This window comes from Acartia tonsa, chromosome 10 (genome assembly GCF_053477335.1).
Source record: "Acartia tonsa isolate MP-2025a chromosome 10, ASM5347733v1, whole genome shotgun sequence".
Classification (NCBI taxonomy): domain Eukaryota; kingdom Metazoa; phylum Arthropoda; class Copepoda; order Calanoida; family Acartiidae; genus Acartia; species Acartia tonsa.
In genome coordinates, this window is record NC_137269.1 from 19884613 (window position 1) to 19897431 (window position 12819).

The 12819-nt window shown below is 31.0% G+C and overlaps 2 protein-coding genes across 6 annotated transcripts in view; one reads left to right on the forward strand and one right to left on the reverse strand.

Moving 5' to 3' along the window:
• The window catches only part of LOC145330499 (gamma-aminobutyric acid receptor subunit gamma-2-like), a 32144-nt gene extending 23630 nt beyond the window's left edge, over window positions 1-8514 (reverse strand). The window contains exons 1-4 of the mRNA XM_080175130.1: window positions 7998-8514; window positions 5229-5299; window positions 4415-4461; window positions 2893-3000 (exon numbers count right to left, since the gene is read on the reverse strand). Of these exons, the coding sequence (XP_080031256.1) occupies window positions 2893-2999 (107 nt within the window). The 5' untranslated portion in view covers window position 3000; window positions 4415-4461; window positions 5229-5299; window positions 7998-8514. The remainder of the gene's footprint in view (window positions 1-2892; window positions 3001-4414; window positions 4462-5228; window positions 5300-7997) is intronic.
• Window positions 1-12819, forward strand: part of LOC145330498 (tubulin polyglutamylase ttll-4-like) — a 436474-nt gene that overhangs the window by 363376 nt on the left and 60279 nt on the right. The window lies entirely within an intron of this gene.

Below are 12819 nucleotides of genomic sequence, written 5' to 3' on the forward strand. Positions count from 1 at the left end.
ATGAACTTATAATAGAATACGGCAAATTTCTTCGGGGGTAATGGCTGGGACACCCCACCCCTTTTGAATATATACCCCCCACCCTTCGTATAAATAATGTTGCGTTACATGATATATGTAAAGGATTTTTTAAAATTAATACTGGCTGATCATGGTTAGCCTTTACAGAACGGGACGCACCATCATATTTTGGTGTATTTTTTTTAACCAAATCTTGCTTATTAGTGTCAAACCCAAACCAAACCTTTAATTGCACGATCTTTATCAGGAAATCCTACCTGTGTATACCTCTTACTCTAACTATTAATATTGCTCACCCGACATAGATTTTAATAGGAACTTTTCTTAAGGTCTTTGTCTATGACGCGTTAATTGGCCAAGATTTGAGCCTATTACCTTCCTGGATAGCAATGTGTTACGCCACAGTCGCGGATCGTTATTTGTTTGGGTTAATTATCCTTAGGGAAAAATAAAGAAAAATTTTAAGTTCAGAGTATAAAACCATTAATCAACAATTTTCTAACAGCAAAAGATGCAATATCATACATAATACATTTTTATATTAGATAAATGGATGTGTACTTTGTAGGTCAGCTAAACATAAAAAAGAAAGATAATTTAGACATTTAAGATTGATGCATGATTGTAAAAATAAAATTTCTCTTTTTGGCAGGTATTGTAATCAAATTATGGGTAGATTTATTATCAAGCCATATACATATATTAAATTTATTTAAATCTGTTAAAATATTTCCAGTTAAAATAAAATTTGTCTAAAAGCTAATTTATGTTAGAGTAAATTCCTTCTTAAACTTAAGAATTCCGCTTTCCTAAAAATTGTAAATCCATTTCTCGTATTCATTCGAATCCAATGGATAGGATCCGGTTCTAAAGATTAAAACCAGTTTTAATCTTATAATTGTACATTCTATATCCGCGGAAAGCCGTTTATAATACGACGCGAGAAATAACTATTCTCTGGTTGTTAAGAGAAAGAAACACACCGAACTAATTTTCTTAAACAAAAATGTCTTTGTTGTCATAATATTCAAACAACGCGTGATATTCTTAAAATTTATAATTTAGCATTCTAAAGTAACATAAAAGTATATTTAGAATAGTTGGGCATGTGAAAATAATTCTCTGTTCTTAAAAACATTCATATTAATTTAGAAACACTATCTAATGAAAGATTAGTGTTATTGAATAGATATGATATCATATTTAGTATTTGAGAATAGTCCCTTTCGTGGAAACGCCCCTTAAGGAGCGATTCGTCGTATTTTTCAAATGGCTTTTTATAGGTTATTTTAGGTTATATTGGGTTAGGTATTGCCCCACGGGGTTAGGCAATTGGCCCCGCAGGGATAGAACCCCCCGCAGTGACTAGAAATAGGAGAAAAGCTACAGTTAAAAATACGAAAAATCGCCCCTTAAGGTGCGTTGCCACGAAAGGGACTATACCCTATTTTTTTGCAAAAACAATTATAATATATAGATAATTTTTTTTTGAGGCTTTTAATAAGTACTTGCCTTACTAGATAACTGCAATTATCATTTTTACATGGAGCACTATAAAGATTGGCGTTAACTTCATTGGATGTTTTCAGCTCCTAATGCTTTTTTTAAAGCTTCCCTAGGGAAAATATTTGAACGTGGGAAAGAAAAGTTTTTCAATGTTATTAAATGTCTCTTTTTATAAGTCAAAATAAAGATCTTGGAAGGATCAATGGTAAATGCAGGACCTTTTTTAAGGAAGGAGGAATGTTTCAACATCCCAACTGTTCCCAAGTTATGATGGTAAGATGGAGAGGAAAGTTAACAGGAAATGAATGCATCAACAAACATGAGTTTGCTTAAAACAACAGACAAACTCAAATGTAGAGGGTGTTTTAGTTTATCTGTTTCTTTACAAATATGGTTCGACAATAATGGTGGTAGAAGGTTTCTGGTTCCCTTCCCCAATCTATTTGTATTTTTAAAAAAATTTCCTGGTAAGGGGTGAGTGATTGAGGTGATTGTAGTCCCCATACATATTTTTTTTTAATTTCTGTTAGGTGAGTTGTATTTTTTCTCATTATTAGGAAAGGGGGCCGGGGATTGCATCCTCCCTCCAAATAGCCAAATAAGTTTCCTGGTCTATTACTAAACTTCAATTAAATTTATGGAATGATCAGTCTAGCAATTTTCGAGATCTCCCGTAGATTCTTAAAATAATTCTATAAGTTTATGGTTATAAGTTGACAATTGATATTGATTTACTAAATTCAGAAGGCCTTTACTAGAAGCTTAAGCTGGATTGTAAATACACTAAATGTTAAATTTAAAGTTATAAACTTGGAATTATACTTGGACATTATTAAGAAAACCGCAGCCATGCATGAATATTAATATGTGATTCATTAATATTATGCATTTCAACACACGAAATTAAAAGAGCTTTGTCACTAAGAAGTATTTCAAGATTTAAAATCTTCTAAACAAAGGAAAGGACTTGACAACGTACCTATTTTCAAGGAGTGTTTCCCTTTGACATGTTTGAAATACATTACAAAGCATAAATGTAACATAATGATGTGATGAATACATTTTATCAACTTATTTTATGTATGCTTGTTTTCTTATTTAAATTAATTGGTGTACAGAAAACCTCGAGGATCATGGAAAGAAAACAAAGAAGCGGGTTTCATCGTATATTCACAACAGTTTTTCCTCCTATTTCTAGCCCTTGCGGGGCCAATTTCCTCAACAAGCGGGGCAATCATTACCTAACCTAACCTAAAATAACCTACCAAAAGCTACTGTGATAATATGACGATAATACGTTTTTCCCCTTTATTCAACTTCGGAATTATAAAACATTCAGGAAATGAATGAAAAATATATATTTACTTGATAAGATCATGAATGATAATGTCAGGTGACCAGAAATGGTTGATCCAATCAGGACGAATGTTGATCTCTCCCATGCTCCAATCAGCTGAGGTGTTCAATAACATTCTAAAAAAATCGGATCTGGTTATAGTATACAGGCTTCAAGCTGCCAAAAAATGGTTGTGGGTTTATATAATATAGGATCTCAATTTGGCTGTACATGGTAACAATGTCCAATCTTTCCTAACAATAATTTCAATCTGAAAATGGGGTAATTTCTGTTGATCATAATTGGAAGGATATTAATTTATCATCAGCTGTAGCATCTCCGAGGATTCATGGTAACAACATATTTGTTTTTTTTATACATTATAATATTATTATGAATGATTTTGTTTGTAATAGAAATGTTAATCTTATAAATGTCCAATTTTCCCGCGCCAATTCTATACAACAACAAAGAAAAGTGCATTGTGTAAAAAAGGGATAAAGGTTTTATCCAGGGATTGAAGGTATGGCAAGTTTAGATGAAAAAATCCCTTTAGAAAATAAAAATAGCTCTTTGTAAGATTTTTAAATTTAGAATAAATATTTATGGTATGGTTTTTTATATGATGTACCGCTGGTACGCAAATAAAAAATAAAATAATTTAGACATAATCGTCTAAGGGGGGGGGGGTGGCAAAGGGATGTTTTTCCCCACAAAAATTTAAAACCCCTTAGTTTAACCACCTTAAAAATTATCCACGTTTCAATATCCTAGAAGATAGTTTTTAACACGGTTTAGAACTGGTTTTTATCTATTAGAAAATAACTTTATTTACTACTTCCCTCTTATTCGTGAAAAAAAACAAGTTCCATCTGAATAACTGACAAAACTTCACAGAAAAAAAATTATCTCCTAGCTTTAATATATTTCAACAACAATTACTTTTTTGGATGGGTAAAGCTTCTCGTTAAGTATTGTGAATTGTTTTTTGCACAGGTATATTCTATATATTATTTGGCGATTTGCCTTAAAGTTCCTGTATAGTACAACCCCCCCCCCCCCCCTCTTTTTGTATAGGGGCGAGATAAGTTTTTATTTATTACTTTAGGTTAGGTTAGGGTAAAATGGGTACTGGGTAATAACGCAAGTATTTGACATAACAGAATAAAATATATTTTAACTCTAAGGACACGTAAAATTGTTTCTTATCAATCTGTTTTAAATTCAGCTATTTAACAAAAATATTTTTTTTCACTGATAGATGTTTTGAGCTAATTGCAAAATTTGTCCGCAGGGCGGCATTTTTATTTAATTTTTTTCACTGATAGATGTTTTAAGCTAATTGCAAAATTTGTCCGCAGGGCAGCATTTTTTATTTAATCTATTTTTGATTTCTCTGGGGAGGGTGGTGGTACAGGAATCACCAGGCAAAGTTTGAAATCTATAGAATAATTTTAACATGCCTAAATTAACGAAAACAGCTAACCGTTACGGACGGACGGACCTATCCTAATTATAGGAAAGCTTCACTTTTAATAATAATATGTTTACCTTTTCTCGGGCCATCTTATTTTGTATGCAACTCTCAATGTTATTTGCTAAAAATATTATTTATTATTAATGTATGTGCGTGTCATAATAGATTGGATGTAGAATAACCGTGGATATTATGACATTTGGGTTGCAATATCCCCTGCCATTTATTGGTCTGGCCGTTTGTCTAGTAGAAGGGGAGGAGATGGGGTAACAAGCTCGACTACTTCCATTGGTAGAATTATGGAACTTTATGTAGTACTTTTGTAAAAAAAAAAACTATTACATTCTATAAAAAAAATGAATCATTACTTAAGTCCAAACACTAAGAAAAAATGTTCCAAAAGATCTCGTAAACGAAAGGAAATAAAGTTATTGTCCAGAGAATGTTTTATACTATTAAGCGTAAAGATGCAGTCTTTTTATATTACAAATTTATTTTTGATTCAAAAATTTAAAAAAAAATCCTTTTGTATCTTATTTTGTTTGTTTGCTTATTGAAGCTATCATCCGTTTGGTTTACATTGTACAATAGGAGCATTACTGAAAATTGACCGACCAACAATAAAAATTTGTAATTTGAAGAAATAAAGATTGGGAAACGCCCAATTGATGTCTGTTTATGCACATAATTTGACTTTTCTTTTTTCATTTCTTTTTTAATTTTTTTTCTTTTTTTTTCATTTTTAATTATTTAGCTCAAAGCAAATCTCACTATTATATATTTATATTGCTTCACATGATATTTAGAAAGATTTTATAAAAATCATTTACTTAAATATATCGTTTGAGACGGACATACAGACAGGCAAATAATATATGATATACTTACCGATTTCCTATCATCAATTTCACTAATTTCTGTTACTGGTAGTTTCAAAAACACATCCAAAGGGCCCACAGCTGAAAGATATTTCAATACATGATGATAAAAAAAATTAAAACCATCCATAATTGTTTGTACTCATTAACAGAGATTTAAAGGAATAAGACAAAGGACACTAAATTAATTAACACTTCCAATGATGAATACAAAATTACCCCTTCAGTAGATTAAATTTGTGGTTTAATTGTTTTGACACTTAACTTAATGAAACAACCAATCAAAATTCAAAATGAAAATCCCAAAAGTGTTTGAGCCAACTATCATAAGAATAGCTATTTCTCGCATCGTATTATAAATGGCTTTCCGTGGATATAGAATGTACAATTATAAGATTAAAACCAGTTTTTTAGCCCCGAGGTGCCGGGTATATTTTTACGTTCGTAGAAAGCTGGATATAATACGATGCTAGACATAGTTTTTTCGTATGGATTAGAACCGGTTCCTATCCACCGGATTCGAATGAATACGAGAAAACGTTATTATAAAACTTTGGGGACTAGTATAATACACTGCCCAATGTCCCCTCACACTCTGATTCATTAACAAGATCAAACGCTTTTAAACATATAAAAATACAATTTTAGCCAAAAATTAAATATATCTGTGTCCCCTGTGTGGTTTCTATGATGTTTTCATATTAATTGCGTTTATCTTATTTTAAGCAGTTTGACTTCACCAAAGCATTCATATGTGATTTAAAAATTATCATATAAATATTCTAAAAATTATATATTTTTGATTCCACGTCCATTTTGTCCAAGCTTTTTACCAGGAAAATAAAGACAAAATGAACATATAACGTTATACATAACAATTAATGAAACAACGATGAATAAATACATAGGAAACTTTGTAAAAAAAATTATATTTGCTATGCTGATAAAAAAATGTATCTAATACATTAAAAAATATTTTCTCCCTCTCAATTTTTTTGTAAACTCTTTATCTGAAACATTATATATAAACATGCCTCTAGGAGCATTTAGGAGGGGGAAGTTGAATTCAATAACCTATTTTTTTATTTTACATTTTAAAAGAAAAAGTCAAATAAATTCTTTTGGGATGGAGGGTTGCCCCTCCCCTCCCATTTAAAATTTTAGTTTTAAAAAAGTATTTCTTTTTGTGGGAGAGGGAAGATAGTTACAAATCTTTCCAGGACAACCCTGTAAAGAAGAACAATATCGATTCAGCGACTATCGATATCCTTCGGTGCAAACAGACAGACAGACATTCTGTTACTTTATTATAAGGAAATATAAAATCTGGTGTAGCTCGGGGGCATACAAACAAGGTATTAATGGTGAGTACTATGTTATTCATTTATTTACACTTCTGATATTACAGATACAAGGACGTACACTTTCCAAGCAGAATCAGAAGTGAAGAGGTATATCGCTTGAGCCGATAGGCAGACCTTAAGAAACTCAAAATTAAAAAAATGAATGTGTTTGAAGTTCCTTTGTGATGCTTTAATCTTGTGAAGTCCAATACCTATCTATTATATTGGAACTATATAATCTAGAATCTAAAACAATTGTCCATAAGTATCTCAGCAACAATTATAACTCAAATTAATAACTATAAAGTGTTAATTTATGAATGCTTTAAGACAGAACACAACAGCTCAAAGACTGCTTTAAAATTGTATGTAGATGATAGAAATTCGGACAAAACGTGGTATTTTACTTAAATTGTAGATGCATTATTGGAAACACAAAAAGGAACCTAAGCTTTAGTAGAATTTTTCTTGCGTGTTGAAAATGACTTTTATCTGTAAACATGGCACATGCATTAATTACTTACAAGGACAGAATACAATAAAGTATGTTTTGGAACATCAGAATATATCAGAAAATTATGCTCTATGAACTATGTCTAAACCGCAATTGATTTGCAAAAATGAAGAGCTTTGTATCATGGCGTGAAGCACAAGAAATATGTGAGGAGGGTTTTTAGCAAATTGAATAAAATATTTCCCCATTTGAAGTGCCAGGCAACGAAAGCAAGTGGTAATGTTTAAGATTTTTCATTAGGTTTTTTTTCAAATTGCAATTTTTTATGGATGGTTAAACCCCTTTTTGGCAACCTCACCCCCCTCCACCCCTAAGAAGTCTTTGAACTTAAATACAGACCAATATTTGTAGATCATATTTACTAAAAAAAATACTACAAATATTTTGTTTAGAATATATTTAGTTTCCCATATGTTCCACAGTAATAATGTATATATATAACATTTACTGTCACACAGATAAATTACAATGTTGACATAAAAAATATTATCCTAGAAAAAAAACAGACAGCACCCACATATTTGTCTACTAAATTACTTTTTTAGGATAAAGTGCATAGTGTAATAACATTTTCAAGTAACGTAGCTTGAAAGTTTATTGGTTATAGGTTTACGAGCATTTAGACCCACACACACAAAATCATTTTAGCATTGATAAAAAAAGTTTTAAAAATATGAAAAAGACAAAATAAAAAAGCTTCAATCAATATCAAGTTAAGCACACCTGTTTTAGACAGTTGAATCGTTAGACAGTGAATAAAAGATTAGGTACCTATAATTGATAAAAGCTAGGAAAATGTAGAAAACTTTTTTTAAAACTCTACCTTTCATAGCAGCTAGGAAAATCTTTTTTTTATTAAGTTGCTTCCATTTATCCTTCGAATAGACAGCGTTTATAGAGTAGCTTTGCTATTAAGACTTACATTTTGGAGGAACTTCTCTTCTATAGTTGAGTGGTAGACAGAAGACATCTGAAACTACTTTACTTGTTTTTACACATTCCTAGGGACAGTAATCTTTCCATGTCTTTATTTTCTTAATTTTCTTGTGGTAAAACTATTCTATATGCACTTAAGCCTATTTTATATCTGTCAATTATGTATGGATCTATCCAGTTTGGACATAAATATGTGAATTTTAATATTTTTATAAAACAAGGTTTTCAAATCTTCCGTCAGCTTTGAACCTCAAATTCTCAAAAGGTTGGCCCGGGGTATGCCACTAATATACTAATGACATTTGTTTAACAAAAGATGTTTAAAAAAGGAATACCAATATCTAAATTCAAAGATAATCTTCTCTTTTTATTATGTCACATTATTTGTTTTCATTGTCAAAATTTTGTGCAAGCAGTAGATTAAATTGAAATAAATGGTCATTTAATTTGCCTTATCTTAAGATATTATTTTCAAGTTAATTGTGTAGGATTTGTTCCACTTTGGGCTAGGGTAGATAACCATCAAAAAATAAATTAGAGTTCTAATTAAATTAGTCTGGTAAATTTAAGTTTTGTGTGTTTCAACTTTAGTTTTCTTTTTAATGTTTTCATTTTACTCAAAGTAAGTAAGTTATTCTTAATACTATTAAAAGCTATTTGGGAATTAATGTATTTTACGAGTATTGTGATCTTAATTAACAAATAATGGAAAGATTTCCTGATAAAGTCTATCTTCTTCAGCAGCATTAAACCACTCGTTGGAAACACCTGCGTCAAACCTAAACATAATTCAAATTTATTCAAAGTTAAAACATTTTCACTTAGACTGATTATACTACTAAAAAGCTAACCGATTAAAATTTGATTTAAAACAGTTTTAATATATACAGGGTGGGGCAAATAAGACCGGACAAATTCTAACTTCTAAACAAATGAACATAAAATCGTCAATTTTAAAGATTTTATTGAATTTTAAAAACTGGCAAGCAAGATAGGTATATGACTATTAGATTATTCAATAAAATCGCCACCAGCCTTAATCACCGCCTCTACCCGCCTCCTCAACCGCCGGCAGGTCCAGATCAAAATGTACCTGTCCAAGCTGGCGTAATTCTCCTTGATAGTGGCAATGAGGGAGGTCTTTGTGGTATGGACACGTCTATTGGTGGATGCTTCAAAGTAGCCCTAGGCCCAAAAGTCCATTGAATAAAGATCGGGCTTCTGGGAAGCCACATTACCTTAGGAACGTGAGTAACCGCAGGATCCAAATTCGCCCAACTTTCAAGCTACCCATATACACGGAGGCTCTTATTTCGACCACAGTTGAGCTGTAACGACGTTCTTTACCTTTTTATAAATGGCATGCAGTTTTAGCTAGGGTTGTCAGCGCAACCCATAGTCTAAAATGAGTTTTTAAGTTCAATATGTGTCCCTCAAGTCAAGAATTGAGAAATTTTCACAAATTTTCACAGTTTTTGACGTTTTTTAATCTGCCCCGTTTCACTTTGCTGGAGTACTACGGACAAGCCATTTTAGATAGAGAGCTCTAGTCTTTTCTAGTGTCTTAATTGTGTATCTAACAGTATCCCCAATAAGTTGCATAACTCTACCTCACCTACAGATGGGCTGAGGTCAGATTTAGTGGGCACTAGTCGAGAATCCAGATTAAACCACCGGCGCATTTGGAATCTGCCTTGTTGAACATATGCGCGGCCAGCTCTTTGTAGACGTCCATCTTCGTCCAAAAATTTTTTTGTGCTAAAAGGTCATTACCTAAGCTTTTTATAGTGTGGTCAAACGTCCTGATTGGTCAAGTAGTTTTGGCGCTATGGCCGTTTAAAGTTTGTCCGGTCTTATTTGCCCCACCCTGTACATAAATTTTCAAATTATTATTTATATTTATTTTTTGTTTTTCTTCATGATTTGGTAGTCTCTGTCGCTTTCATTTCAGCAGCTGACAGAAGCTACCCAGTATCCTAAGCTGTAGCCACAAATTTGCATTCCGCCACCCTTAATTCTTACTAAGTCTAAACTAACATCAGATAAAACCACTCAAAATTTAACCAAACCCTCAGAAACACCGCTTTTTAAAACCTGCAGCTGCAAGTATTCAAGCAGCTGTGACAAAACTGCACTAGAACGTGCAGCTTAAATGAAGCTTAGTGCATAGTCTGTAGGAAGAATTAGCCACTCAAAGTTACATCCACCATCAGCTCCAATTAAGCTAAGCCTTGCCAATTAGTAGTCACACGCGGCTGAAGGCACAGCTGTTTAGTACTGGTTCTTATAAACCCATGGAAATGTTAAACTCTTCGCTTTACTTATAAGATTATAGGATTTGTGGGAGATTAGGTTCACAACTAAATATTATAAACTAAATACACTACTCCCTAAATAAATTAAAGGCAAAAACAAACATTTTAAAAAATCGCGGAAAAAACTTGTTAATACTGTAAACAATAAATATCTAAAAATCTAAATTTTCATTGAAAATATTTGTGTAAAGAAAAACTAATATTTATATTTTAGACAAATTTATTTACATTTATTAGCTTTAATAATATCTTGTAAAATAACTTCGTGTTTTTAAATATTTTTGTTTATTTTTACAAAGACATATTTCGACAATTCCCCTCAAAGTGTATTATCGAGCATTGTAAATCCCCCTTTTAATTGAATTCACAATCAGGGGTAATATTAACCTCCGCTTTTTCTTATTCTAAAAGTATTAAAAATGAGCAGGGGTTGGTTTTTAGAGCTCGATAAGCAATTAATTAATATAAAATACCAATAAATCTATTATTATTATTTAGGTATGTCGATTTTTTTCATAGATTCTCTACCTAGCTTTAAACGTCGATATATAAATGGACATATTTAGTTTTCCTGTTAATATTAAACAAGAATGATTAATTTACATAGTATTGTAGCATAACTGTTCATAAGTTAAAATAAAAAAATGGCTAAACTACAAATTAGTTTAAATTCTAACATGACTATCTTTTCTTGTTTGAAACCCATTAAGAATTTTATCATTCTATTAAAACACTTACGACTTGTATAGTGGCTTTGCTTTCAGAATATCAAAAATCCACCAATTAATTTCCCAACAGCTATTACAACTTTTGTTTATACAAGGTATCGTTACAGAAGATGTTTATTTTAAAAATATCTAATTTATTACAACTTCTGTTTAAAAACAAACAAAATAAAACACGTAAAAAATAAAAATAATAAGCAAAGCTACTCTATCTGTCAGAATGGTGGTAGTGATTTTAAATAGAATAGTCGAAACCACAAAAAATCTGCTATTTTTGTAAAAACTTTTTTTAAAACGAAGCTTTTCTAAAATCAGGGTTTATACGTCCTTACGTACATATCGGATAGCTCTTATCTTATAAGCATGTTATAACTATGCATGATTATCCCTAACCGTCGGATTTTCTGTAGTCGTCTTTGGAGGGCCAGTACTCCCTCCCTGGTTGAGATATGAACTTCAAACTTTGATATGTTCTAGTATCTGTATACATTTTTAGCTCTATATCTCAACTTTGAAGTGTTTAGCAGCCATTCTTGCAAAAGGTTGAATATTTGAGCATAAGAAAATGCGCTAAAACCATTTTTAGATGTTGACACCTAAGTTTTGAATTTTAGATTTTACTGTACTTTTTAAATAAAAACTGAAATATTTTTTTTATTGTTCTATTATTGCATTAAAAAACGAAGAAAATAAGCTATTAATCATTAAATTCTGATAACTATAAGTGGGGTAAAATTGCTTTCAAAAAAGTTCTCATAAAAAAACACACTGTATATTCTGCTCTTAAGTTCTGCTAGTGTTAATTCGTTTGTCCTACTGTTTGATTTTAGAGCTTTGCTTTTATGTATATTGTCATCCTCGTTATATAAAAAATATGTACATTGGTACAAGGTGCAAAAAAATTTCTTTTGAAAAAGAAATCTTTTTTTTATTTGTTTTAAGTTACTTAAAAGGCTTTGTTAATACAATTTCTTTGTCTCAATTAAAACCTTTTGTTTTATCATCTTTTGTTAGCAAAATTAATTAGTCTAATTAGAAAGATAGTTTATAAAAGTAAATTAATTGAAAAATAAAAAAAGATTGTAATTTAAGGCTGAGAGAATTTTTTTTTGTAATTATCTTTGGCATTCAAACAGTTGATAATATTCAGAAGCTTCATAAAGATTTGGGGTGGCATTGTGCTTTTAGACCCAGGGAGGGAGGGGAAATTGGGCTGACTAAAACATTAGTCCCCAAAGTTTTATAAGAAAGTTTTCTATTTCGTTGGCTTAACAACTTTGGTATTTTTATTATATTTTAATTGGTTGGTTCGTTATGTTAAGCGTCCAACCGTTTCAACCACTAATTGTAATCTACAGAAGGGTTAATTTAAAACTTTTGTGTATCTTCATGGGGAATGTACATTAATTTTCCTATTTCCTTCGAGTATTTATATATAATTATTTTCTAAAGAAACCTTTACTACAAAAAGGTTAATTCTAGCTACCATAATAATTTATTGAGAATGATTAAGCAAGAACAACTATTTTCATTGTAATCGCAGTCATAATTTATAAACATTAAAGTACATCCATTGCAAAGAAAGAGCATGATAAATAGAAGGCTATAAAACTATAATCTTAATGACCATTACTAAAAAAACGCAAAATGTTGATACGAAGTAGCTGCGCTAAAAAAAGTATATATTGTACAAGAATCATGTAAGAAATACATTTATAATTTGGTGCAGTCCAAACAACTTTACCAATATACTAAAATGCATTTAGAT